General features: G+C 58.3%; 1 protein-coding gene across 1 annotated transcript in view; it reads right to left on the bottom strand.

Moving 5' to 3' along the window:
* CCDC33 (coiled-coil domain containing 33) overlaps nt 1-25,328 on the bottom strand; it is a gene marked incomplete at both ends in the record, with an annotated part of 45,356 nt that extends 20,028 nt beyond the window's left edge. The window contains 11 exons of the mRNA XM_082488934.1: nt 8-129; nt 233-362; nt 4,310-4,430; nt 4,607-4,698; nt 4,874-4,975; nt 5,762-5,871; nt 7,995-8,125; nt 12,683-12,846; nt 22,772-22,948; nt 24,168-24,628; nt 25,019-25,328. Of these exons, the coding sequence (XP_082345060.1) occupies nt 8-129; nt 233-362; nt 4,310-4,430; nt 4,607-4,698; nt 4,874-4,975; nt 5,762-5,871; nt 7,995-8,125; nt 12,683-12,846; nt 22,772-22,948; nt 24,168-24,628; nt 25,019-25,328 (1,920 nt within the window). The remainder of the gene's footprint in view (nt 1-7; nt 130-232; nt 363-4,309; nt 4,431-4,606; nt 4,699-4,873; nt 4,976-5,761; nt 5,872-7,994; nt 8,126-12,682; nt 12,847-22,771; nt 22,949-24,167; nt 24,629-25,018) is intronic.
* Nucleotides 25,329-25,885: the final 557 nt, after the last annotated feature.

Genomic DNA, 25,885 nt, shown 5'->3' with positions numbered 1-25,885 from the left:
GGCTCACCTGCACGGTGAGGCCATCCACGCGCATCCCGCTGTTCCGTGCCACCAGCTCCCGAAAAACGCTGCCGGTGAGGGGCAGCACCGAGTATCCCACAGGAACAAGGGTGGCCGGAGCATCCCACACTGGGGAAAGGGGCAAGAGGTTGGGGATATGGCAGCCCAGGACCTGGCCCCGGCCAAAGGCAGTGGGGAGGATGAGCATCCTCACTGGGGTCCTCAGACTCACTGGTTTTGTGCGGATAATATTCGATGAGCAGGGCGGTGTCTTGGGAGAAGATGGTGGCCACATCTCGGCCTTGGAAGAGGAAGGAGGTGTTCCAGGTTGGCTGCTCCGGTGGCCCAGCTGGTCGGGATATCTTAGGAGACAAGAGGAAAATTATCGTCCGGATAGCTTCTCTCTCGGGAGATAAAGAAGCAGACGGAGAGGAGGAAGAGGAGAGTAAAGAAAACCACAACCCGTGAAGCTGTATGGCAACCCCCGGGCTCGAAAGCAACCCCCGATCCCAGTTGCTTGAACTGGTTTTCACCGAGCTTGGCTGCTTCCCTCCACCTAATCCCTGCCGGCACCTTCCCCCTTTGAAAACAGGAGGAGGAAAACGGCACGTGGACCAACCACCCTGTGCTTAAAAACGGGCTGGGAAGAGCTTGGAGGATGAGCTGTGCTTGACTCCAGGATGAACCTTTCGATATCTGTTGGGCAACGCAGCGCTCACGCTTGGGAAAGGGTTTTGTCACGATATATGGACCCCGAAAGCCTGCAAAGCAGGCTTTCGGGGTCCATATATCGTGACAAAACCCTTTCCCAAGCGCGTGGGTCCGGGTTGCCGGATGGATATCGACCAGCGGGCAACACGTTTGTCCCCGGAGCCGCGAGCTGTCGTTGGAAATGGCATCAGTCCATCCCCGCCGGCAGCTGCTCCCCTTTCTCCTTCGGAGAATCCCCCCCCACCCCCCACCCCCGCCAGCTCTCCAAAGGTCAGCTTTCCCGCCTCCAAGGAATTATTGACAGCGGCTCCTCTAGTTTTTTTTAAAACCGCTGCTACTCCGTCCCCTCGGCCAGCATCCCCCAGCGGGGGACCAGAGATGCCGAGCGGATTTTTCTGCATCAGCACATTTCTGCTTCGCCGGGGAAGAAGGAATATATGTGTGTGTGTGTGTCTCCCTCTGCTTCACGTTTGGGGATGCTAATGGGCATTACGCACCTCGGAGACCCGCGGCGGTGCATTACCCGGTCCTGGGGGCTCTTACTTGGGATGCTTCAAAACCCCAAAACACCTCCAGGATCGGGCAACGCTGTTAGCGCTGGCTCAGCACCGGGCTGGTTCTCTCAGCTGGGAATTTGTCGGGGGTCTCCCCAGCATCAGCTGGGATTTTTAGCTGCGATGCAGCTTGGAGGGAGCCTGCAAATCCTTAGGGAAAACCTGCCCAGACTGGGGCAGCCGGATTCGTCTCGGCATCCTCCTTTCCCAGCCCCACGGGGGTTGTTTCATCAACCTCAGAAAGCCCAATTTAGGAGCGGGGGGGGAATCTAAAAACCACCAAGTGCCGCCTCCGGTTCCTTTTCCTGGCATCCACCTGGACGAGGCGCTGCGAGATGGTGCCGGTTTTGACTCAGCGGGGAAGGGAAAAGTCAACCGCGGGAGCAGATTGTTAATTTGACCCCAATTGTCGAAGATCCCGAGCCCACATGGCGCCTCTCACCGGGACGGGGATGGGAGATCATGCTCCTGAATTCCCCCTCCGCCTTGATTTTGGGGGTTGGGGGAAGAAGCGGAGGGGGGAGGGGAGGAGCGCTCGCCAGGGCCGGGCTGTCTCCCACCGGCTCGGTGGGACAGATGGATGCTCTGCGCCGGAGCGTCAGAGCTGATGCACTGATTTGGGCGGACGTCTTGGCACAACAACCGCCTCTGCCGAGGGCCACCTGGAGCAACACAACAAAGGCGGTGGGGAGGAGGAGAAGAAAGGAGAAGCCTTCATCCTCCTTGGCTACCCCAGCTCATCTCCCGAAGGCTGGTTCAAAGGCAAAGTCATTGGCACGAGCAGAGGTAGAGGTGGCCAAGCCTACGACGTCTCTCCTGCCTTCCCAAGGGATGGAGCCACCCCCCGGTCCTCACGGCTGCTTGTCTGGAGGGCACAGACCCCCAAAAGAATGAGAAGCTCCAGATAAGTGGGTTAAACCGGAGGCTCCCCAAGGGAGAGAGCCCAAAAGGAGATTTATCTTAGAGGGGACCAACATCACGAAGGCTTGGAGGGCAGACACGGCGCGATACAGCCCGGTGCCCGTCCACCCCACGGGTTTGCCATTGCCACCAGCGTGTCCAAAGCCATCCCTTTTGGTGAGAAAGGGGGTGCTGGCCCAACAGGAGCACCCAAGGAGAGCACCCAACACTTACAAAGTGGCTCTGTGCAGGTCTCAGCTATCTCCTGGCCAGGAAGAACAGGTCTCCAGGAGCCTTGGCCGGACAGGGAAGGGTTAACCACCCGTGAACCCGAAAAAACCCCGAAGTAAGAGGGGTGCCCCGCCGAAGGTGAACCCGAGCGCCGTTGTCTGCAGATGCTGATGGGAACTGACAGGCGAGAGGACACGCTGGGCTGGCAGAATTATCGAATCCGATTAGCCCTGCCCAGGAGTTCGCTCGGAGAAAGCCATTAACCTCTGGAACCGGAGCAGCAAAGCTCCCTCCTCCTCCTCCTCCTCCTCCTCCTCTTCCTCGCCTTCCCCTAACCTTTCCTCCCAGGCGTTAGGAGTTCATCCTCCCGGGGAATGAAGTGCGTCCTACAGGTGGGGAAACTGAAGCAGGAGATGGGGAGAAAGAGCGGGTGGGGGTCCCGCATCCCATGGGAAAACATCCTCGGCAATGTGCAAAGACAGGCAGAGCCACACGGGCACGGAGAGGAGGAGGAGGAGGAGGAGGCAGCAAGCGCGCAGGCCAGATGGTCGAGTTTAATCACTCGTCCTCCGGCGTTGGGGCTCCCACGGCTCCGCGCTGGCGCTGCCGCCCGTGCCGGTGCCGTGAGCTCACCCGGCTCCCGGAACCCCCGAGTTCACGGGGGTTTGCGTGTGCGTTTATCCATATAAATCCCAAAGAAATGCATTTTTGACCGCTTTTAGAGGAGAGGAATGTCCCTGCTCTGGCTGGGAAACCGCAGCCTCGGGGTGCTGCGTCCTGCAGCAAAGAGATGGAGCGGGATGATGCGGGGGGGGGGGGGGGAAGATGACATGGGGGTAAGCGCACGGGATTTTCTTTCCTAATATCTGCTCCGGAGCCGGCGTGGGAAACCCGTACCCCCAAACCCCTTGCTACGGGGCTGGGGACGCCGGTCCCAGAGAGTCCCAAAGCCAGCACAGACCCAAAGCAGAGGGTTCCCGGCGCTTTCCCCGCTGCGTCTCACCTGCAAAGAACAACCCAGGGAGGCGGAGGGGGTGGGCGATAAAACAACAATTATTGTAATGAATGAAACGCACTAGCGATTTTGATGATAATTCACCGCCTGGTGGGCGACGTGGCATTTGGCTGGCCTCCTCTAAGTAATATTTTATTTATGGGCTCCCCGAACGTGTTGATACAGGGCGTTTCGCTCCAAGACGATCAAGATTCAACTCACGGGGAGGTGGTGGTGGGGGGAAGGACCGAGATGGAGAAACGTGTGCTCCGCCGGCCTTGGGGACCAGCTGGATCCGTCTTTTCGGGGCGGCTGGACATCTGCCCTCGCCGCGCTTTCGGCTGACACTTTTCAGAGGCGAAGGGATGGCGCAGCTCCGGTTTTGGGCAGCTTCCCGCTGGCTTCTGGCTCGGCTGCCCCATCGCACCTCCTCCCTCGCCCCAGCATCCCTCCAGTCCCCTGCTTCTCCCTCCCCGCCAATTTTTGGCAGGGCTCGGGAACAAAAGCGGGGCCCTCCTCCCGCTCGCCGCCGCTGATGCCGCGTGCCGAAAGCGTATGTTTCCACGGCAACAGCTATTTTGAAGATGTGCGTAGCTCTCCCGGCGGTACTTGAGGCTCGGGGAGGAGAAGGTCTCTGCCTTCGAGAGGCGGCACTCGAGCCAGAGGCATGAGCGGAGCAGGGGGGGAAAAATGAAGGACAGAAGCACAAACGAGGAGCTGCCTGTGATTTTTCCGCAGGCAGGGCAAGGCGGATGTGGGGCGACAGTGCCTTTGATGCTCAAAGCATCACTTTGCTGCTAAAGCTTCTCCCTGCACGGGGCGCTCAGCGCCCCTACCGAAGGAGGGATGCTCGTTGGTACCCAAGTGGGATGGATGCTGCTGGACCAGTGCATCCCCACGGATGCGCTCGGTGTCCTACCTGCGGGCAGCCGTGGTTGGCAACCGGGGAGACGCTGAAGGCTGCTGCCGGAGGGTCTGGGAATGTGATGGTGGTGGGGCTGACGCCGGGACAGGAGATGGGCTGCTTCTCCATGCGGTGCCTGAGAAGTGATGGAAAAGGGGGAGAGTCAACAGGTGTGGGGCCACATCCGCCTCCGGCCACCCAAGCACGGTGGGAGGGGGTGATGGCACCAGGGATGTTTAGGTTGTCCCCAAGCCCAGCGTGTCCCCCCCGTCCCCACCACGTCACCAGCAGTCCCCCGCGGCCGTCACTCACTTGTGATCTTGAACATTGGTCACAACTCTGGCCACGGCGACGAGTGGCCCGGGGGGGGTGGCCAGGGGGGCTGACAACCCCTGCAGCAGCACCTGGGAGGTGGGGAGCCCATGGGGAGGGGGTCAGCAAATGGCGAGGGGGGAGAAACAGCACCGACAGCTGCCGGAGCAGGAGGCAACGTGCAGGAGCATCCTCCCAGGGTCGAGATGCTCTGGTCCATCCTGCACCCTGGAAGCCCCACCTCCTGTCCCCAGGGCCACCTCTCACCTCCAAGGCCACGTAGCTCAATCCATCACAGCGAGGGATGAAGCTCCCTTTGCGGATGACGGTGACGTGCAGGACCGTCCCTGCGGGGTCCCGCGTCCTCGGCTGTTTGCGGAGAACCAACCATGGGAGGAGGAGGAGGAGGAGGAGGAGGAGGAGGAGGAGGAAGGGTCAAGGCCACCAAACGCAGGCGCTGGGGACGCAGACAGCCCATGGCTGACAGTAAACGCGCCAACTGACAATTAAAGCTCGTTGTCCCCCGGAGCCTTCCCGGAAAAGATCAATATAATAAATCCTTCTGCATTTACATATTTAAACGCTCCCAATCTCTGCACAGGGAAGAGAAAACTCGTTTCTGCCAGCCAGAGCATAAGGGAGGCTGTTTTGGGGGGAGTACTGAGTGAGTTTGCTGGGTCTCAGCTGTACAGGGAGCTGTCAGCCCAGTCCCCGGGACTGTTAACATGTTGGGATGGAGAAATCCCCACCGAAAGGCTTAGGAAGCGGCTTCTCTCTGGGGCTGGGTACATGCTGGCGTTAATTAATGCGCAGCGGCCCCTGTTTAACGAACGCTCTGATGTATGGCCCGGCCCCAGGATGCCGAGGGCAAAAGCGCTTCCCGGCTTGCAATCCCGTCGCTATTCCTCCGTGTTTTCCCACCGGAGAGAGGCGACAAAAAAAGCCCAGCACAACGCCTGCCTTGTTCCCACCTCACGGGAAGCTCACGAGCCTCTTTGAGCACCTTCCCCGACTTGCCAAAATTCAGGTTTCCCACCGGGATTACACCGTTACACAAGGCTCCCTTCGCCCACAACCCCCAGCTACCCTTGGGGTGAAAATCAGAGTTGTAAGCAGGAATAAGCAGCGAGGTGGAGGGGCAGGAGCCGTACCTACCAGCACCAGTCTCCAGTGGTGGGGCTGGAAGAGCTGGAGGTGCCGCACCGGCAGCTGGAAGGTCCCCAGTGCCTCCTTGGTGGCTTTATCTGCCACGGTGAGAGTCAGGGCTGGAAGGGAGAGGGTCAGACGTCAAGATGAGCGGGGCCGGCCACAGGGGTTGGGGAAGCGGAGAGCAGGCGAAGTGATGGGGAGAGGTTTGGGGAAGAGAAGGTGAAGCGATGGGGAGAGGTTTGGGGGAGAGAAGGTGAAGCGATGGGGAGAGGTTTGGGGAAGAGAAGATGAAGCGATGGGGAAAGTTTGGGGAAGAAAAGAGAAGGTGAAGTGATGGGGAGAGGTTTGGGGAAGAGAAGGTGAAGCGATGGGGAGAGGTTTGGGGAAGGTCTGGGTGAAGAAGGGACAGAGGTGATGGGGTTATTGATCCATTTTCAACAGCCCCTTCCCCTCGCAGGCCGTGGTGGGGTGGGCAGGGGCAGGATTTAACCAGTCCTGGGATTATATGCGCGCGCACACACGCACGCATCCTGAGGAGCCATGGAGAGCGTGTCCCAGGCGTCCCCAAGAAAGCGAAAGCCGTGAGCAACCGGCACCGGCGCAGCTCAGATTCCCATTTGAGAAGCCGGGATTTCCCACTGATATCCATCTAATCTGCCTCCCTGGCCCCAGCCCACCCCGCTCAGCTGCCGGGGGGGGGGGTTCGATCCTGCCCTGAGCCTTCCCGGGGTCAGCCCGTAGCCCACCGGTGGGTTTTGCAGACACTTGCCACCACGGCATCTACCCTCTCCCGGTCCCCATCTGTCCCCCATCGCTGCAGCATCACCCCCGTGGGTGCTGGCACCCCCGGCTCTTCCCTTAATTTCAAGCAAAGCTGCAATTTAGTTGACAAGCACGAGCAGGAGCCTTTTATCAAAAAAAAAAAAAAGAAAAAAAAAAAAGGAGCTGATGGAAGGGAAAACCGCCCTCTCTTTATGCTGCCATCAAGACTTGGGCTTCCCTTCCCCCAGCTTAATGACAGCGCCGAGGCACCCGCCTTAACTCCTGCTTGGCCAACCTGGCGATGCCACAGGTCCTGCATGTCCCCAAAAGGAAGATGATGGACCAGGCAAGGGCATGGACCACCCTTTCCCAAGCCTGTGCTTTTCAGCAAGTGCTCGATTTATATTGAGGTTGTCTTTTTCTCCTGGTCCCTTGTGGAAAGAGCACGAGGAAAAGTGTTCTGGGGTCGAGAGAGAGACAAGTGGCTTTGCTGCTGGTCATCACCGATGATCGACCACGTTTGGCAGCCCTGCCGGTGGAATCCATCCTTCTGGACAAGAAAAGGTGCGAGCAGTGCCTGGAAATGACAGCTCCGGTCTGAACCTCTCGGGGGGTGAACATCTCTGAACATCTGGGGGATGAACACCTCTGAACAACTTGGGGGGTGGACATCTCCAAACTTCTAGGGGATGAACAACTCCAAACATCTGGGGGATGAACATCTCTGGACATCTTGGGGGGTGAACATCTCTAAACATCTGGGGGATGAACATCTCCAAACATCTAGGGGAGCAGATATCTCCAAACTTCTAGGGGATGAACATCTCCGAACATCTGGGGGGATGCTGGGAGGCAGACGAATGGGGCCAGAGGTGCCATCAGGTCTCCTCGTGTCTCTCCCGGTACCGCACCGGGGCAGGTTCAAAGTACATCAAAAGCTCCTCAGTTTCATTTAGGTCAGGGCCTAATGGGATTAGGTGCGATGGGAAGATTGGCTCCCACAGTTTGTTTTGCAAGGATGTGATTAGAATCAAATCCCGGCCCTTAATGCCAGGAGTTTTATTACAATTACAGCTTCACCAGCCCTGCGTTGGGAGTAACAGCATCGTGATGTGCGTCCAACCCATACGAGGTGTTGGGGTTGGGATGGCAGCTGGGGAAAGATTTGGGGTGCTCCCCTCTGATGCCGATTCCCGTGGGATGCTTTGGAGACCACCCAGAGCTCGGCACCATCGTTTGCCCCATCGTGCAGCACCGTATCTGGGGGCACGTCCCTCCTGGTCCTACTCTGAAGCCACCACAGCCACACAGGGCTCAGGGCACAGCTCGTCCCCATCGCGGCCACCCTCTGCCTGGGTGCTGGTTGGGTCCTTCAGAGCATGGGCTCCCTAATATCCCAAAATTGACCATTTTAGGGAATGAGATCAATGTCCCAGTCCTCGGTGTCCCCGTCCCCATGGTCCTCTGACGCTCTCACCTGCCCAGCGTGCATCTCCAGCATCCATTTCCACTGTCACCTCCTCCTCCCAGGTGGGTGCTTGGGTGGGCACCGGGGACGCGTGGGTGGCCTGCGCCTCTGGCTGCTCCTCATCCCCTCCGCTGGTCTCACTGGGACGAAAAGGAAGGCAAGACAGGCTGGTTACTGGGGGAGGAAAGGGAATATGCCAGCAGAGAGCTACTCCTGGGAGAGGGATGAGCACCGACCCCGCTCGGCGTATCTAACAGCGGCCACCCCACCCTGCAAGGGGTGGTTTTACTCCTGGTTGCCCGATCCTGCTGAGCACCCTCCTCCAAGTAATGGGGTTTGCAGCCCCTTTTATCCAAAAAAGGCTATTTCAGACCCCGGAGGCTAATTATCCGGCCGTATCGATGAAGGGACAGGGAGGAGGCTGCTGGGAAAGGAGAGAGAAGATTGAATGTTAACGACCGCCGTCATTAAACTCAGCACATAACGAGGCTGAGCAATAATTACAGTGGTGTTTGCGGCTACAGGCCCCAGGTAATTCTTCATCCACGCTGGTGCAGGACCATCACCATCAGGGCTGGTTTGGGGTTGTTCCTCCCATTTTTATCAATCGATCATCAATTACTCATGAGCTTGGCTAACGATAATAGCGCCCCCCCCCCCCCCCCATTTAGGGGGGGGTGGCAGATCTTTTAGGGGGTCTCCGCTGCCCAGCAAGGCGCTTGCTGCTCTCCTAGGAGGCCCAAGACCGTGGCAAGAGTCCCACCACCTGGTGACGTGGGGACCTCAAATCCCGTCCACCCCCCAAGCACGGGGTGAAGGAGGGACAGTGAAGTGGCATCAGACCAACGTCGCACAGATGCCCCAGCCCTGACGATGGGTTGCTCCTGGATATCAAGATGATAAAGTGTCCGGTGCGGTCTCCTCCAGGAAGGCTTTTGATGGAGCAGAGCCAACACAGCTCTTAGGAAGGGGTTATCAGAGCCCTGCGGTGACTGAGAGCAGACGGTGGCACTTTGCCACCTCCAGGGAGCTAGAGACCCCAATTCTAGGGGAAAGAAGAGAATTCCAGCTGTGGGGTGAGCTCCAGGTGGTGGTGGGACCCAGAAGGTTCATCCCAGCCGGATGGGAGGATGCTCTACGCTTGCAAGACCTCCATTCCCTCTCCTCGCTGAAGAGAACGGTCTGACAGCCCTTCAACCACGCTGCATCCATGTCCCACGTTCCTCTCCCATCTCCCACATGTCCCCTTCCCCACCGGAGAAGCCCACCTGCATCCCACGGAGACGGAGCCGAGCCAGCCGGCTCTGGCAAGTGGGAATTAGCATTGGGCTGGCACCGTTGTGGAAGGGCTGGAAGAAAATCGGCTCTCCAGTAATGAGCTCTGTGGGGGATTGCTCTCCCAGCAACGTGCTCGGAGTCCGAATGAAGCCAGACCTGGGCTGGGGGGGTGGTGAGAAGAGGAGGAGGAGGAGGGTGAGAACCGCCTGCTCTGGGCCCCCTTCATTATAGACTTGCCTAAGGACCAGAGAGCATTCAAAAAGAGCTGTGAAGTGGGGAGAGGAGGAGGGGGAGGAAACAACTCACAACAGCACAACACACGGGGATGCGCTTCCAAATCAAACGAAGAGGCCGGGGGCAGCAGGAACGGTGGAGAGCGGAGGTGGTTTGATGTCTCCTTCTCATCCCAGCCAGCTCCGGCCCCGCTGGTGGGGCAGGAGACTGGGCATCGAGCGAGCAGGCGCTGCGGGAAGCCGCCTGCGGGATCGCATGCTTTTGGGGTGGGACATGGCCGGGGTGGACCAAGAGATGCTCCTCTGCTGCTCCGCATCCCTCCCCGCCCGCTCGGGGGCAGGCGCTCGGCTCTGCCGTGCGGGGGGGATGCGTAAGCCACCCACCGCTGAGCTAAAAGCTAAAGATAAAAGATAAAGACGGCCGCCCCCGGGGGAGTTATCGTACATCAACGTCTCCGTTAGAGTACCTGGGGACAGCGTCACGCGGCCACCCCGCTGCACGTGACACCCGGGTGCCCAGCTGAAGGGTTGCGCCCAACCCTTGTCAATATTTATTTATCCGGCGTTATAAGTTATTAACTCTACGGGGTGAGTTATTTCTCGGGGCCGACATCCCCGCAGAGGTAAGGCACCTCCCATCACCACCACGCACCCCCGCGGTGCTCGGCGCTGAGGTTGGGGGGGGGTGGAGGGGGTAGTTTGGGGAAAATAATTGGGGTAAATCAATCACAGCGGTGTAAGAGCAAGTCTTGAAAAGATTCAGAAGGAGAAAGGAAGAATTATAATCTCCCCTCTCGTTTACGAAAGCCAATTTTTACATCGCTCCTGACCCTCTAACCCTGGGATGGGCCATCTTCATCCCACCGTGACCTAAGCTGGGTGCTGGGGCGAGGAGGGGGACCCCCCAAAAAAAACCCTTCTTGGTCCCGCTTCCCACCTTCCCTTACTTTGGAGTTATCAGCTGAGCCCCTGGGTTATTTTTGGGGCACGTTGAAGAGCCAAAAGCAGGAAGACCCTAACCCCTTCCCAGGTGGAGCATCCCATCCGTACCACGACGGGGACCGCTGCCTGCGCAGGCAAGCTGGCAGGCGGGGGGGGGGTGGGGACATGGGAGCCCCCCATCCCCCCAGGCTGGGAGCAGGCGGCGCATTCAGCAGCGACCTTGAGTTTCTTCTCTCGGCGCTGAAGAGCGGAAAGGAAGAAGCGAGGAGGTTATTTTCGCCCGCCTGCGGTACTCAATGGAGAGGAGACGCCGGCCGGAGCCGGGCGCTTTGTGCCGTTAATTGCAAACACACCTGGGCTGCGGCGCGCCAAGGTCAGCCCCGCATCGCGCCCGTCCGGGAGCAATTCATCTGCGTGAGCGAAGGGAGTGAAAGGGAGATGCAGAGCAAACCCACGGGTACCCCTAAAACCAGGGAGCGGGAGGGATTTGCTCAGCCTTCGGAGGATGAGGAGCAGAGCCGAGCCGCTGCCTGGTCCCCGGAGCATCCCCTGAGGAGGAGCCCTATCCTCTCCCAGGGCAGGGATGAGCCCAAGCCCGTCGGGATGCTTGAGGTCTTTTAGATTCACTCTGCTAAGCCAATCCTCCCCAATCCTCTGCGCCGAGAGCTGGAAGCGACGCGCACGGCTACGGAGCGCGGTGAGATGCTGAGTCTGGGCGCAAGCGACCGGGGCAGAGCCAAAAAAAGGAGCGGTGTGAGTGGTATCGCTTCTCTCCTCCCGTCCCACTCCTGATTTTGGAGGGGGTGATGCTCTGGGTGCTGGCAGTTTGAGCTCAGGCTGGCTCCGCTGGTGGTACCCAGCCGCTTCGGGGGAATGGGCGGCCACCAGGTCCCTCACCGGCACCATCCACCCACCGCTTCTCCTTCCCGTCCGTAAAAACCCACCTTTTAACTGCAACATGCTACTCTCCTTCAATAGCAAGTGCCCTGAAAAACAATAACTGATTCCCTTCTGCCTTGGCTCCCTCACTATGGTTACTAAAAGGCCCCTCATGTGTCCTGCATCCCTAATACCACCCTCCCCTCCCCTCCATCACTCCCCTGTTACCATGGCAATGCGGTGATGGAGCAGCACCAGAATGTAAAGAGAGACGCAACAATCACACGCCACCCTCGTGCTATCATTTAGGATATTGATGTTTAAATCTCCCGAGATTATCTGGGTATAATTGGTTTATGGAAATAGAGACAACTCCTGCGGTGGAGTTACTCAGGCTGCCGGGGTGGGGAGCGGGAAAGAGGAGAAGGGGTGATGGAGAGGCGGCGGTGGGGGCTGCCAGCCCACATACCAACCATCTCCCACCGGGCTGCAGGTGCCAGCCAGCCCCTAAACCCCGACAGACGCTGTCCCCGCGATGGAGCCTCACATCCCTCCCGCTCAGGAAGCCTTCGGGGTGTCCACCGGGCATTCTTGTGCCACGCCGACAGACCTTGGCACCCGCTTCACCACAGAGCTCGGGGTTTCTACGTTGGAAAACGCCCGGCAAGCAACAGTTTGCTCTACGTGCTTGCAGAGAAGATGTTTACAGGCTTTCGTACCGCTTGGGTACCCTCCTGCCTGGCACTGCCCCGGGGAAATGCCCCGGAGGAACCGAACTCCGCAGCCAAGCGATGCTCCGAAGCCACCGCCAGCCCCTTTCTCCCCCTTTTTCCAGCGAAGCGGTGCCGAAACCTCTCTGCCTGCTGGAAGGGTTCTTTAGGATCGCAGGCTCACCCCGCAGCCGCGCCGAGCGGGGCGGTCTCCCTCTTAACACAGACCAAAGCCTGACCGGCTAATTGAGTCCCCTGGCACATGCATAATGCAGGAGGAGCCAAGTTCTCCTTACCCAAGCATCCTGTTTTATTTATTAAAACGCTCTTTTATTTATTGTGATATCATCTGGAAAGCCAGGCAGCGTTACCCTGTGGATTCTTTGACATCGTTTTATACTTTCAATATTAGGACTGCTTTCTTCCCGACGTCCCGGTGCCCGTCCCTTGCCGTCCCCCATCTCAGCGAGGAGTCCCGGCTCCTCTCCCAGCACCGACCATGCCATGGAGGTGACGGTTCTGTGTGTCGCCGCTAAAGAGGTTTTCTCCCTTCCCGAGGCTCACAAAGAGTTAGTAACAGGGCGACAACTACTAAACCCTTTTGCCGTGTCCCCACGATCTCCGTTGTCCCCCTTCGCGGATGCTGGGTACTCACACAATGACGTACGGCCACGGCACCCGGCCCTCCCGTGTGGCTGGCAGGTTGCTGGCACTGTGGACGGTGACGGTGATGGTTTCTTTCCCCACAGGGGCCACGTGTCCTCCACACGCCACCGGTTCATGCCTGGGCTCCTCCGTCCCGGCGGGGGACTTGGATACCTGCCGGGAGCAAGCGGGAGACACATCAAGGTGGGGAGCGACTGGCTGCTCCTGAAAAGCTGAGGCACGTCCCTGTCACCCAACCTCATCCCCACAGCCCCAGCTCAATCCTGAGAACCCAGCTGGGGGACCCGATGTCCCCAGCACACCCCCATGACCCAAACCTGTCCTCGCAACCCCTGTTTAATGCTGAAAGCCTGGATGGAGGAGAACAAGCTGAGGAGATGGTGTCCCCAGCCGGCCCCCAAGACCTTTGCTCCATGCTGAGAGCCCAGATGAGGGAGAACAAGCTGGGGAAACCACGTCTCCATCACCCAAGCCGGTCCCCAAGACCTTTGCTCGATGCTGAGAGCCTGGATGGGGGATAACAAGCCGGGGAGATGACGTCCTTGGCACATCCCCATCACAGTTGCCTCTTCCCTGTCCCTGGTGTCACCATGGATGTCGCCGCACCAAGGCAGGGCCACAACGGGTGCCAGGCTCTCTGGGAGGACACCCAGCAGCACGAGAGCATCCTGCATGGGGTGAAACCAGCCCGGCATCCCTGCTTAGGGTGGTCCCGTGGGGGCCAAGCTACACTGCAGTCCAACCAAAGACCCCAAGCCTGGTCACCAAAACAAGGATTAACCATCTAAAGCCCCTCCGTTTTCCCCGTAGCCCTCTGACCTGTCAACAACCCCCCCCTCCCCGGCCCCACCGCCCCCCTGCTCCCCCTTCTCGCCAGCCCAGGCATCTCTGTAATTTACAGGGACTCCGCAGGAATTGGGATCTCAGCCCAATGCAGGAGGGGGGAGAAAAAGGTGGGGGGAACACAGCAGCTCCCCCCTCCCCGGCTCATTAATTCCCACCAGCTGATGTGATAAGGAGCAGCAGAACCACAAGCTGCCACTCCTCACCCAAGGCGGGGGGGGGACGGGACGACGGACGATGACACCGTCCCTGTGCCCATCACACCCCATCCAAGTGAGAGACGGCGCCGTCCCCCACCGGCTGCGTCCTCGCCGTGCCGCCATCCCGGCCAGCATGGCTAATATTTCGTAGCGCTGGGGCTCACGAGGGAATAAAACCCACCCTTGTACCCCTTCAGCTCCCCCCCCCGAAAAGCAAACCCTTCCCTGCATCCTTCTGCCCCTTCGGGCTCGGCGTCCGTCACAGCCAAAAAGCGGCACCGAAGGAGCTGAAACAAGGAAAGAAGGGGGGGGGGGGATCCCCCCAACCTGCAGAGCGGATGCGAGGGGATGGATCCCCATCCCACGCCGGCTCCAGCTCCGTGGCAGTTATCCCCTCCCCCCCCCCAGCGATGGTGATGGAGAGAGGAAATTAGAGGGTTTCTTGACCTGATGTGAGATGATACCCATCAAGTGACCCCCCCGCCACGGGCCCAGGCTCTCCCCGTTGGCAGCCAGAGCCGCTCCGCACCCTGAGAGCACCCCAGCTCTCCCTACACCTCCTCCAAAATCACAGCACGGCAAGCCCTGATGCCTTCCCAAGGCTTTTCCAGAGAGGAAGGGAAAAAGGAGAGGGGGATGTGGATGAGCATAGACGCTATACTGAAAGAAAAAAAAAAAAACCAAAATAAATTCATGATTTCGCCCCATCCAGGCATCGGCAATGAGGGCAAACTGCGGGATGGAAGAGGGTTTAAGAGCCCTGGGGGCTGTATCGACACGAGCGGCATCACGGCGGGAGGGCGAGGAGGGCTTTGAAGGGGCAGGGGGCTGCATCTGCAGGCGGGAAGCACGGACGGATGCGCGGGCAGGGATGCTCTCCCCGGAGACCCCCTTCTTTCCGCAAAACATCTGTTCAGGCTCCGGCTCTGGGGTTTTGGTGAGTATTTGCACCCCCAAATACTGACTACAAACCCAATCCAGAGGAATTCCAGCCGGCGTTTGAATCGCGCGGCCGCCTCCGCGCTCGCCGGTGGAGCCCTACTCTGGGGGGACTCCAAGACTCTCTCTGGATCAGCATCCCACCCCGCACCCCTATTCACAGCTCCAGATCACTATTTTGGGAACATTTCCCCCGCATTTTCTCCTGCCGCGTTGCATCTAACGGAACCAGCTTTCTCAGCACCCCCCTCCCTACCCGCCATATATATTTCCATATCTCTGGAAAACCACGTACGTTTTACCCCTTGTAAACGGTTCCAGCGCGATAATTAACGAGGGGCTTCAACAGCAAATTCGCGAGCGGTTAAGCTAAGTAAAACCCAGCGGGGGAACAAAAGGTTTTTAAAAATAGCGGGCGTGAACAATGCCAGGCTTTGCAGGCAACCGGTAGCTGAAGCCCTCAGCGAGGTTGTGATTAACTACTGGATAAAAAAAAAAAAACAAAACAAAAAAAAAACCAAAAACCCCCACCCCAGTTATTATTCAAAGCCAGGAGGAAATTCAGTATTTCTTCCATTAAGGCGGGTGCCGGCGGTTCCAGGTAGAGCCCACGCTTGTTTTGCGGCTCTTTACTCAGCGGGAAGGAAAAATTCCCCATCCCTGCCAAATCCAGGAATTTGGAACGTGTAGCTTGCGGAGGCGGAGAAACAATAACGTTCCCATATCCCCAAAGGTCTCAGGTAGGGGTCACCACGTCTTAAAAACATTTTGAGGTCCCCTGGAGCGTCGCCGACTCCTGCAGAGCATCTCGAGCATCTCATGCAATCCAACGCCCCCATCCCACCCAACGCCTTAACCCCAAGCCGCCCTTAAAGCATCCTCAATGCTGATTCTTAATTATTCACGCTTGCACCAGTGGCGGGGAAGTTGATTAACGGCGCCTGAGCCGCCCGCCGTCGTAATTTGTTTTGGTTTTTTCTATCAACTCTTCATCATCTCGAAAGAAGTGCCGGGGCCCAGACAGCTTCTTCTACAGCGGCGCTCCGGCCAAGATTAAATTGCTTCTGGCCGCGGGCTGACAAGACATAAATAGCCTCAAGAGCCCGGAGCGGATTTCGGGGAGGGCAGCCCGGGCTGAGAGCCAGCGGCGACCTCCAGCCATGACACCACCATGGAGCAAGTGGGCTCCTCCATCCCGGCTCGCCCCCTACCCACAGCTGGAGAGCACAGCTGCATTTTCCCCCTTGCAGAAGGTGGGCGCTTGCAGGCTGCTCCTTGAATTCGGGTTTCTCCCACGCGTCGGACGGCACCAGACCAGAGGTGAGCGCTTGGGGCTGCAGCGTTCACCTCCTCAACCCCCAAACGCAGCCCTGCCAGCGCTCCTTGGGACGATGCACCGCTGCTCTGCAGAAGACACCAGCCTTTTGCCCTACCACGGAAGGACTAGCGCCCTCCTGCTCCTTCATAGCCAGCCCCGGCTAAAACCGGGAGCGATGATGCTACCGGCACGGGGATGCGCTCCTCTACGGCGGGGAACATCCGCAGCTCCGAGCTCCTCCCTGCCCCCGGCGATTTATGAGCGGCTGTTGGGAATGTGTCAGCTTTATCCTCCTCCTGAGACGCCATAAAATAAGAGTAGGCTCCGCGAGTGAAGATGGACTTGGGGCCGGCGTGAGTTTTCCTATGTGATGTCTCCCCAGGCTCCTTTCAAGCCTCCTTACGGCCGCTAACCACCGGCGAGCCGCTTCCCCTCCCCTGACAGCCCAGAAATATAGTGCCGCTTGGCTTTTAAACAAGCGGCAGCATCGGGCCGTGGGTTACACCTCCAGCGCAGCGCCACGACGGCTCTGAACACGAGGTAGGGCTGGAGCGGGGAGAGGACATCCCAGAGCCAGGCCAGCCCGAGGATGCTGTCCCTTGGGACACCCCAGCAGAGCCGGCCACCTCTCAGGGCTCAACCACGGGGTTCTGGGGCGTGAGAGCACGCCAAGAGCCGCCGGGACACCGCAGAGCATCTCTTGATAACGGGGGCGAGCAGCCGATGGGCTCCGCCACGGGCAGCGAGGGAGCACGGCACCTCCGGACACGGGGGGACGCGGGATGGAGAGGGGGATTTTACGCGTCATCAGGCAGCAAAATGGGGCGAAATACGGGCTCACGAGCAGCCCAGCGAGGACTCCGCCGCTGATGGGGGAGCGGACGCGGCTCCTTCACCCAGACCAACGCGCTGCGCCAGGGATAATTTTAAGCATCCCGAATTCCGGGGGTTTTGGGGGTGGGATGCGCGTTGCATCCCGGCTGCACCATGCCCTGCTGTCCCCACGTCCCCAGGCTCCGCGGCGGTCCCCGCAAGCCCCGGGGTGTTAGGGTACAGCGTGACATCCCACATCCCTATGGGTTTGCAACTCTCCTCGCCCCCCCCCCCCCCCTTCAGCATCACGGCTCCTCGTCTGCCTGCCCCTCTCTCCGAAGCAACCGGAGCCTCGGCGCTAATCAGATTTGAGGCTGTGAAATCTCATTTGAGGCTCTATTAATGCATAGCCGGCATGACACAGGCCCCGGCCTGTCTCCGATGAGCAAAACAAGGAGAGCGAATCGAGCCGGGAAAAAACGCGGCGCCCGGAACAAGCTCCGGGGGAGCCGGCCAAAAGCAATTACAGTTAAAAGGTGGATTAAAACGGTATCAGCGCTCTCCTTCCTCCCACCCGTGGGAGAGGAGCACCGAGCCGCGCACCCGTGGTCCTTCGAGCAGGGATGCGATGGCGGCGGGTTGCCGCCCCTTCAAAGCAATGAGGGGCTCATCCAGGGTTTGCTGACTCAGCACGGGGGGGGGGGAGGAGGTGTTATCCTGCCGGGTGCGGCCATGGGTGCTTTCTTTTTGCTCAAAGAACGCTGAATTTTTTTGCGCCCTGTTGCCTCCGAGCAGGGGATGGGAGGAGAACACAGCCCCCTTTTATAACGTTTCCCTCGAAAACCAGCTTTTAGGATGAGGCGGAGGTGGGCGCTCAAGGCGAAGGAGCAGCCAGCGGCTTCCCGAATGAAAGGAGCCGGCGCGCACACGGTTACCATTTCTAGGAGCTACGCGAGCGCGTCCTCCTCCCTCCCCAACCCCGGTAACGGCTCCAGACTCTGGCAAGCGCGGCTCAAAACACAGCCCGAAGATAAACAGCCATATGGTTGACGAACTTGAGCTCCACCGGCGGCCCCAGCTCCTTTTGGAAACCGACCCAACCGTAGCGTCACGAAGGGTATTTCCCAACACCTTCGAGACGCGGCGGGTCCGAACCGTCCTCCGAGGCCAAAACCCCCCAGCGCTTCCAGCCCTTTCATACATCCCCGGCAAAACGAAAGCTGGAGGAAAGAAAAGCGATGCAGGAAAGCAAAATACTCTTTTTTTTTTTTTTTTTTTTTTTTATTCATGGTATCAGCCCTCCCCCAGTAACCCCCAGTGCCGGGGGAGGGCTTTTTCCCATTTCCCATTCAGCAGCAGGGATGGAGGAGAGGACTTTTTTACCTCGGATTCAGGCCGAGCTTGATATATTCTTATTATTATTATTATTTTTAAGCAAGTTGTTTCCTCGAGGGGACCCTGCGGGAGCTCATTAGAGATCACAGGGCGGTTTCGGGGTGGCGGGAGGGAGGGGAGGATGCTCTCCCCCATTGGCATGTGCAGGGATGCCGACTCCGAACCGATTTCCTCCGGGGAGCCCCGTTGCCGCCGGCCGGGAATCCCTTTGGGTTAAAAATTGCCAAAATTCATTTTCCTTCCATTTATGTCGAAAACTCCCAATTCACCTGTCAAATAATTAAATGGGCCGGCAGCCCAGCGCCGCCTCGGCTGCTCCATTAGGAGAGTTTTACACTTTCTATATTTATCAGTGGCAGCAGTGCAATTTCTCCCCCCGCCCCCCCCCCCCTCCGCACCTCTTAAAATGGAGCAATTTTCTCTTTTTAACCCCATTTGCTTTTCTCGTCAAGGCAGTTATCTGACACTTAAAGGGACATGATGACTTAAATTGCGGGAATTAGAGCTAGCAGCCGCTCCTCCCGCCTGCCTTCCCTCTGAGCATCCAAAGAGTTTCTGCTTTACAGCCCAGCAAATCAAGGAGCAGCTCGGAAAAACCTCTCGAGGTTCCGTCTCCTCCAGCCGAGAAGATTTTTATTTTTTTTCCCCCCCCCCCTCCTTTTAGCTAAGAAAATGGGAGTTGCCCCGTTGCCGTGCCAGACCTCCACCCGGGCAGGGAGAAGAGTGCGGAGAACGGGATTTTTGGACCAAGCCGGGCAGCCTCAGCTCCCCGACGTTATGATAGGGGATATAGTTTTCCTTGCAACACAACGTACATTTTCACACTCAAAAAAAAAAAACCCAAAAACCCAACCAAAATCAACTCGTCTTTCAGTAAATCGGAGCTACACCAGCAGCAGCACCCCAAAGCCATTTGCCTCAGGTTCCCTTTTGCCGGCGGCTCCCTCCGGCACGGAACGGGGATGATCAAGGAATGCCGCGAGAGCCGGGGCGCTACGGGAGGAAAGCAAAGTCCCCGATGAACCCGTCAAGGCGCGCTCCTCCCCGGGGGCTGACAGCTTTTCAAAAGCCCTACAAATTGCTCGCCCGAGCGGCGCGATTCATCTTGCCCGCGTCCCGGAGCGAGCCCTGCCGGCAAAGTTTGTTTTTCAGCCTCATTGGGCTTTGAGCGGAGTCGTGGCAGCTCCAGCCCCTCACCCCGGCGTCGGGGCGGCGGGCTAGACCCCTGCCACCCTCCCTGTGACGGCCACTGTCATCGGGATGAGTGATGGATAAGCCGGCCGGGGTGGGGGGGGACACAACAGACGGGAGACACGCGCCATCCATCACCCGCTAAGGGAGACCTCTGCCCCAGCGTTGTCGCTCCGGTGATGGGAAGACAGAAGCTTTTATCCACCATCATCGCTCAGCGAGATGGGGCACATGGCGAGGGCATCCGCGTCCCGGCGTAAAAGCATCCTACCGCTGCAGATGGACAGAAATGCAATGTCTCGGCCCAAAACCGTGCCCCTCGCCGCAGCCAGGTGTATTTCAGCCATGCCCGAAATACACTCGGTGCTTGAGGAGTCCACTGCTTTAGTTTTTGCATCCTGCTTAAAAAAAATAAAGGTGAGCCTTATTCGCAGAATCCCAGAACGGTCAGGGTTTGGAAGGGACCTCTGGACATCATCTAGTCCAACCTCTCCTGGGGAACTTCTTTGCTCGTCCCCGTGATTTACGTTACGCCAAGTCACTTCGCGCCCGCGCTTTGCTAGGGAAGCTGTTTCGCTCCACGGGGAAACCGAAGGGATAAAACACAGCGTAAGCGGAGCCAGGAGCGGGTTTGGTCCCGTTTTTTCGGCCTTGTTGAAGCTTCTCAAGTCACAGCTGGCCGTGGACGGGGTGTGCTTACCATGGGAAGCACCAACCGCGTCTCACCCAGCTGCCTGGTAGCCCTGCGCTCGCGCAGCCTGGTAAACAAGCGAGACCAAGCGGGAGCACAAGCTGTGCGCCAACCCATTTGTTTGCTGCCGAAAGGCTGCGATTCCTTGTACCCTGACAGCAACAGATTGCTGTTTTGGGACCGGCGCCTCGCTGCCAGCTGGTTCGGGGAGACTGGAAACAAACCATCTTCTGTGGGCTCGCAACCAAGTCCAACTGCCAAGGAGCTCTCCAAAAGCTGGCTCCTTCCCCCCAGCGCTGCGTAGACCTGCCGGAAGGGAAATGGGAATGGTTCCTAGAGGAACGGACTGTCTTTTGCTGACCTGAGGGTTGATTCCCCTTAACTGAGCCCTGTGCGAAGTCCCCAGGGGTCCTGGTGAGCCCAGTCCCCTCTCCTCCATCCTCCTTGGTGTAACATAAAATATCCTTCAGGCTGGGGGAAGAGGTATCCCTGGGGCTGACAGTTCCGAGGCTCAACCTCAACCATCCCAGCGACTGAGAGATCATCCATGGCACGTTATCGACCTACTCGGTGCCGTGCCCAGGTCCTGGGACAATTAAGGGAACCGTCTGGCTCTGCGACACGCGTGAGGCATTTGAACAGGCAGCAGAGCCTCCTGCTTCGTGCCTGGGAATACATTATCCGCAGGTTGCGGCGAGATGAGAAAAATCATTATCCCCCCTGTCTTGGCCTTTGGGGTGGAGCTCAGCGCCCATCCATCAGCCCCACCGTCCTGCAGATGAGATGCGCGGCACGGAGGAGGTGTCAAGGAGCTGCTCCCCCCCCCCGAGCTGGGATGCGCCCTCACGTCTTTGCCATTTGGGAAAGCAAAACGGATGGATGCAACACCCCTGGCATCTCGATTGCTCAGGACACCAGTCCAAGCAGCAGCCCTGTGGTGGGACCCCTCACCCCTCTGAAGTTCCCCCTCTCCATGCCCCGGCATTACCGACTCCCCAAGCTACTGATCACTCAAGTCCCGCCTGAATTTAGGAAGATATTTAGGCTCTCAGACTTCAGTTTAGGGTTCGCTTTCACCAGGATCAACATGCGACGCTTTGAGATGCTCAGGTTTGGACCACCAAGAGATCTGTCAGTCTGGAGCTCCAGATTGACAAGCAACTCCCATAGTTTCAGCATCCCAGAAGACCTTCTGGAGATTAAAACTTCCTCCCAGCTCCACCCGGTCCATCCCCCTTCCCCATAACCCAAAGCTCAGCCACCCTCCAACACATTTTCCATCACTCCAACCCTCCCGGGAAGGCGGGGAGCCAACATCTCACCACCACCACCACCTCTCATTTTTTAATTTTTAAAGAAAACCCATCCTGGCAAATACTTGCCGGGTGACATCAGCAGCAGGTGATTTATCGCATTCCCTCCGGGGGCCCAGGAGCAAAATTGCATTTGCTAATGCCTCGCCTTACGCCCGGCCCCGGCTCCGCATCCCGCTCTCCATCCCAGCGGATTGCTATCGATCGCCGCAGCTGGCAAGAATTTTACGGCTAGACGTTAGCGGCGCGAACTCGATCAGGCCTCGCGAAATAAGCGTTTTCGGCTGGTCGGGGCAAGGATAGTGCATCCGCTTGGGGGAAAAAAAAAAATCAGCTGATGGGGGCTGAGCGGCTCAGCAGGGCTCGAGCATCCCAGAACTCCTGGGAAATACATAGACCAAGTGCCCTGGAGCCGGCAGCAACACATTTACGCTGTACAAGGGAAAGAACCGAGGCACGAAGATGTCCTGCAGCAGGGCCGCGCCGCAGGGGACAGGGACGCCAACCCAATTTTTACCCTACAGCCACACCAACGTGGTCCTGAGGACCAAGAAGCACGTGGCCAGCATTTAGGACATTCTGGTGATGGCACCATGGGCACAAGCCACCACCTACAGGGTCCCTTGTCACCTCCCCACCACGGCAGGGGGACCAAGGGCTGCCAGCCCCATCCCTCCCAGCAGCGTCTGCCGGTGGCCCAGAGGCTGGAGAAGACCTTGCCATGAAGCCCACCGTCCCCAGGTCGCCCACCAGCTCAGCTGAAGGACACGGGGGACTCCTTGGAAGGAGAAGAGAGCCCAGAGGGATGCCTGGGGAGGGCTCGCGAGATCAATCCGATCTCCGGTGTCGTAATCCAGCTTTGTCCAGCAATGTTTTCACAGGTGGGCGAGACACTTCTGAAAGCAGCGTAGGCAACATCTTCATCAACGGACGTGTTATTCTTATAGCGAGATGCAGGAAACGGAGCCCCCGGGGTAAGGGTTGGTTCTTTTTTGTCCTTTATTTAGACAGCTTTTAACACAACCGAGGAAGAGAAGTGCAGCCTCTGTGTCTGCGTCAGCCCTGTCCTCTGGTTGCTGTAGTTTTTAGAAGTCAAGATTTGAGCTGCAAGATGAACTATTTAAGACGTGTCAGCCCCGGATGCCCGCAGTCGGCATTTTAAGAGCTTTTAGGTGACACCGTCCACCGCCTGGGGACGGGAGCGGGAGCAGCGCTGGTAGCCAAGCTGAGCTGGGGATGGGATGGAGGTGGCCGTGTCCCCCTCGCACCCCTCCATCTCCTTTCCAGCACCGCAAAGCTCTAACGGGAAGCTGCTATGAATAATAGCCTTCCGTTGTTAATATAGGATGGTGTCTTCTCCAGCGGCGGCACTCACCTGCGCTGGCGAGGAGGCCAGATCCGGGCTGTAGCCTGGCGAGGAGAGGTGGAAGCTGCTCGGGGCTCGCCTTGGGGCAGGCAGCGAGGAAGAGGAGGAGGAGGAGGAAGGATGCTCATCTGCTGAGTCACCCGGCAGCTCAGGGGAGGAGCTGAGAGCAGGGTCAGCCTGAAGCCTCTGGGATCAAGAGAAAGGGGTTGAAAGCCCAGCTTTGGGCTCCGTCATCCCTTTCCCAGTCCACCCAGTGCCCCCCCCCATACCATCTCCCCCCACATCCCAGCTCCATCCTCTACCACTTGGGCTCAGGACCCCACCCTTCAAGGGCAGATCACCCTAAACCAGCCATAACTGCCCCCAAACCACTTATTTTAGACTTAAAAACCCCCAACGTGCATCCCTAGGGATTGCTCCTCTACAGCCCAAGCTGCCTTAGGAAAAGAAAAGAAAAGAAAAGAAAAGAAAAGAAAAGAAAAGAAAAGAAAAGAAAAGAAAAGAAAAGAAAAGAAAAGAAAAGAAAAGAAAAGAAAAGAAAAGAAAAGAAAAGAAAAGAAAAGAAAAGAAAAGAAAAGAAAAGAAAAGAAGGAAAACACAAACCTATTCCCATTTAAAAAATTATCTCGTTAATAAACTTTTTAGCAGCTCAGCCCTCCTTCCATCCTTTATAAGGACTCCCTGCCCAGCTGCCTCTGATGGGGCCTGGTTGGTCCCAGCCCTTAAAAGAGTAAGGCAGAGAAGAGCAGGATGATGATGGGAAGCTTCATCCTTCTTGGGGGGTTTCTGCTGGAGGGACTGCCCTGTGCCAGGCAGTAAGGTGAGGGGTTTTTTTGGGGTGGGTTGGAGGTTCTGACCGTGCTGTGGGTAAGGTTTGGGGCATGGTGTAGTTCTTGGGCATGGCGAGAGATGGTTAATGTTGCGTTGGACCATGCTGGGGTGGGCAGAGCCAGGTGAATACCCCATCGTGGACCTTTTCCTACAGCTCTGAGGACGGTTTGACTGTGGGACTGTCTTTACTGGGTGGTTGCTGTCTTGCCAGGACCCTGCCTGCATCTTGAGCTTGTCCCAGTCTGCTCCTAACCTGGATGAAGAGGGTCACTTACTTTGGTGGCAGGTGGGGGACAAGCCCCAGGCTTCTACGTAGCAATGCTGGGGGCTGAATGAGGGGAAACTGAGGCAGGGCTGTGGCGTTTTACCAAAAACATCTCTGAAAGCCATAGAGACCTCTCTCTTGTTGCTTTTACTCCAGCTGGTGCCCATGTGGGACCACCAAGCCACCCTAGGGCCAAATCCTGTCCTAAGCAAGCCTAGGCTGCTCTCATTTTGCTGGAACACTGCATCTCTCCTGCCCGAATCTGGGCTCTCTGACTCCCCCCCCACCACCAAATTTGGGTTGTCCTACCTCAGGGGAGCGGGCACAGCCCTCGGTGGGCAGTGAGTGGTAAGCGGACTCAGGTGTACGGAGCGAGCGGCTGGGGACAGGGATGTTCGGGGTCGGGGATGCTGTGGCTGTGCCTGCTACTCGCTGGTCCTCCTCCTGGGTGTTGGGGGGGAGCGGTGGGGGTGAAGCTGATGCGGTGGGTGGCCGGTGCTCATGCAGGGACGCGGTGAAGGCCAACCGGCCACAGTGCATGGCCGGCTGCTCGCTGCCCACCCGCAGCAAAGCCATCACGGCGCTGTAGCGGTACCAGTCCTCGTCCTTCCCGGCGGAGAGCTTCATGCGGGGCTGGTTGGTGCGGGGGTAGATGGCAAAGAAGGCTTCGCCCACCTGCCTGCTCCTCCTCATCCTCTCTGCCCTCCCGGGGAAGTGCAGGGCTTCGATGTGGAGCCGCACGTCGTGGTTCTTGTCGTTCTTGCAGAAACCTGATGGGAGCGGTGTTGGGGGTGGGTGTGCGTGTGTGTGAAGCTTTGCTTAGGAGGGCTGGTGGTCCCAGGAGCATCTCGTTGGGCTCATCTATCAACAACCCCAGTCAGCTCTGCTCTAGGAACGCTAGCAAATGGGTTGTCCAGCCTGGGTACATCTAGATCTTGGGTTGGGGGGCATTTGGGTGGGGTGTTGGCCCCACTCTCCAAGCTAGACCTGCCCCATCCACCCCCCCACCCCCCCAAGCTCAGACCACTTAGACTCCAGCTCAGGGGTTTGTTGTGGGGGCAAAGGTATGAGCATGGTATTGGGGTCCGCAAGCCTGAGACGTGCCGTGCCTTTGGGTCACCTCTGCCATCAGCCCATCCCCGTGGCATCCAACCTCTTACCTCTGGGCAGGGTAAAGGTGAATTTCCTCCTCTGGAAGGAGTAGATCTGGTTGAGATCGCTCTGCTCAAGGCTGTCGGTGGTGCCGGTGCTGCCCTGGATGACCTCCCCGTTGTTGATGCGGAGCTGGACGCTGGCGCCGGAGCTCCGCAGCAGCGGGTTCTCCACGGTGAGGCGCAGGGCGTAGCGGCCCCGTCGGTTAAACTGGGCACCCACCACCTCAAACTCAAAATCCAGGGTCTTCTCCTCAGCCTTCAGCCGGGAGCGCTGCAGGGCCAGGGGGATGTGAGGCTCCCTTACTTTGCCTGCCATGGGGACAGAGGTGGGATCTGGAGATGAATCCTCCTTGACAGCAGAGACCTTGTGGATCTCTGCCCTGGGGCAAGCCCTCCTGGCAGCCTGGGGCAGGTTTCTGAGCTGAGCTGGCTCTGCCACCGCTCTTGTCTTCTCCTCAGTGGGGAAAAATGCCTGGGGGCGCTCCTGGGTACGTGTTGGCTTCACATCTCCGCAGGCGGCTTTCAAAGGCAGTGAAGAAGGAAAAGAAATCCCCGTCCCTGGAAAAGCATCCTTCAGCTTCACGGGGAAGACGCTGAGAGCTTTTTCTGGCCCCTGTGCGAGGACAGGGGCTTTGAAGTCCAGTTTGTTTGCTGGGAAACCAGGTAACCACCAAAGGGGTGGCTACCTTCCAGCAAACAGCCCGGGATATCCAGGGTGATGCTGAGCAACACAACAGAGACACGTGTGCATGGGTTGTCCATCCCCACACCAGGGAGCCGGTGGTTCCTCAAGCCCTTTTCCTTGGGAGATTCACCACAAAGAGGTTTGTGGGATGCTGGGAAGCCTCCAGGAGATGCTGGTGGTGAGGATGG

This window comes from Vanellus vanellus (genome assembly GCF_965231255.1).
Source record: "Vanellus vanellus genome assembly, chromosome: 11".
Lineage (NCBI taxonomy): Eukaryota > Metazoa > Chordata > Aves > Charadriiformes > Charadriidae > Vanellus > Vanellus vanellus.
The sequence above is the reverse complement of the archived record's forward strand: the minus strand, read 5'-3'. Positions and strand labels throughout refer to the sequence as shown.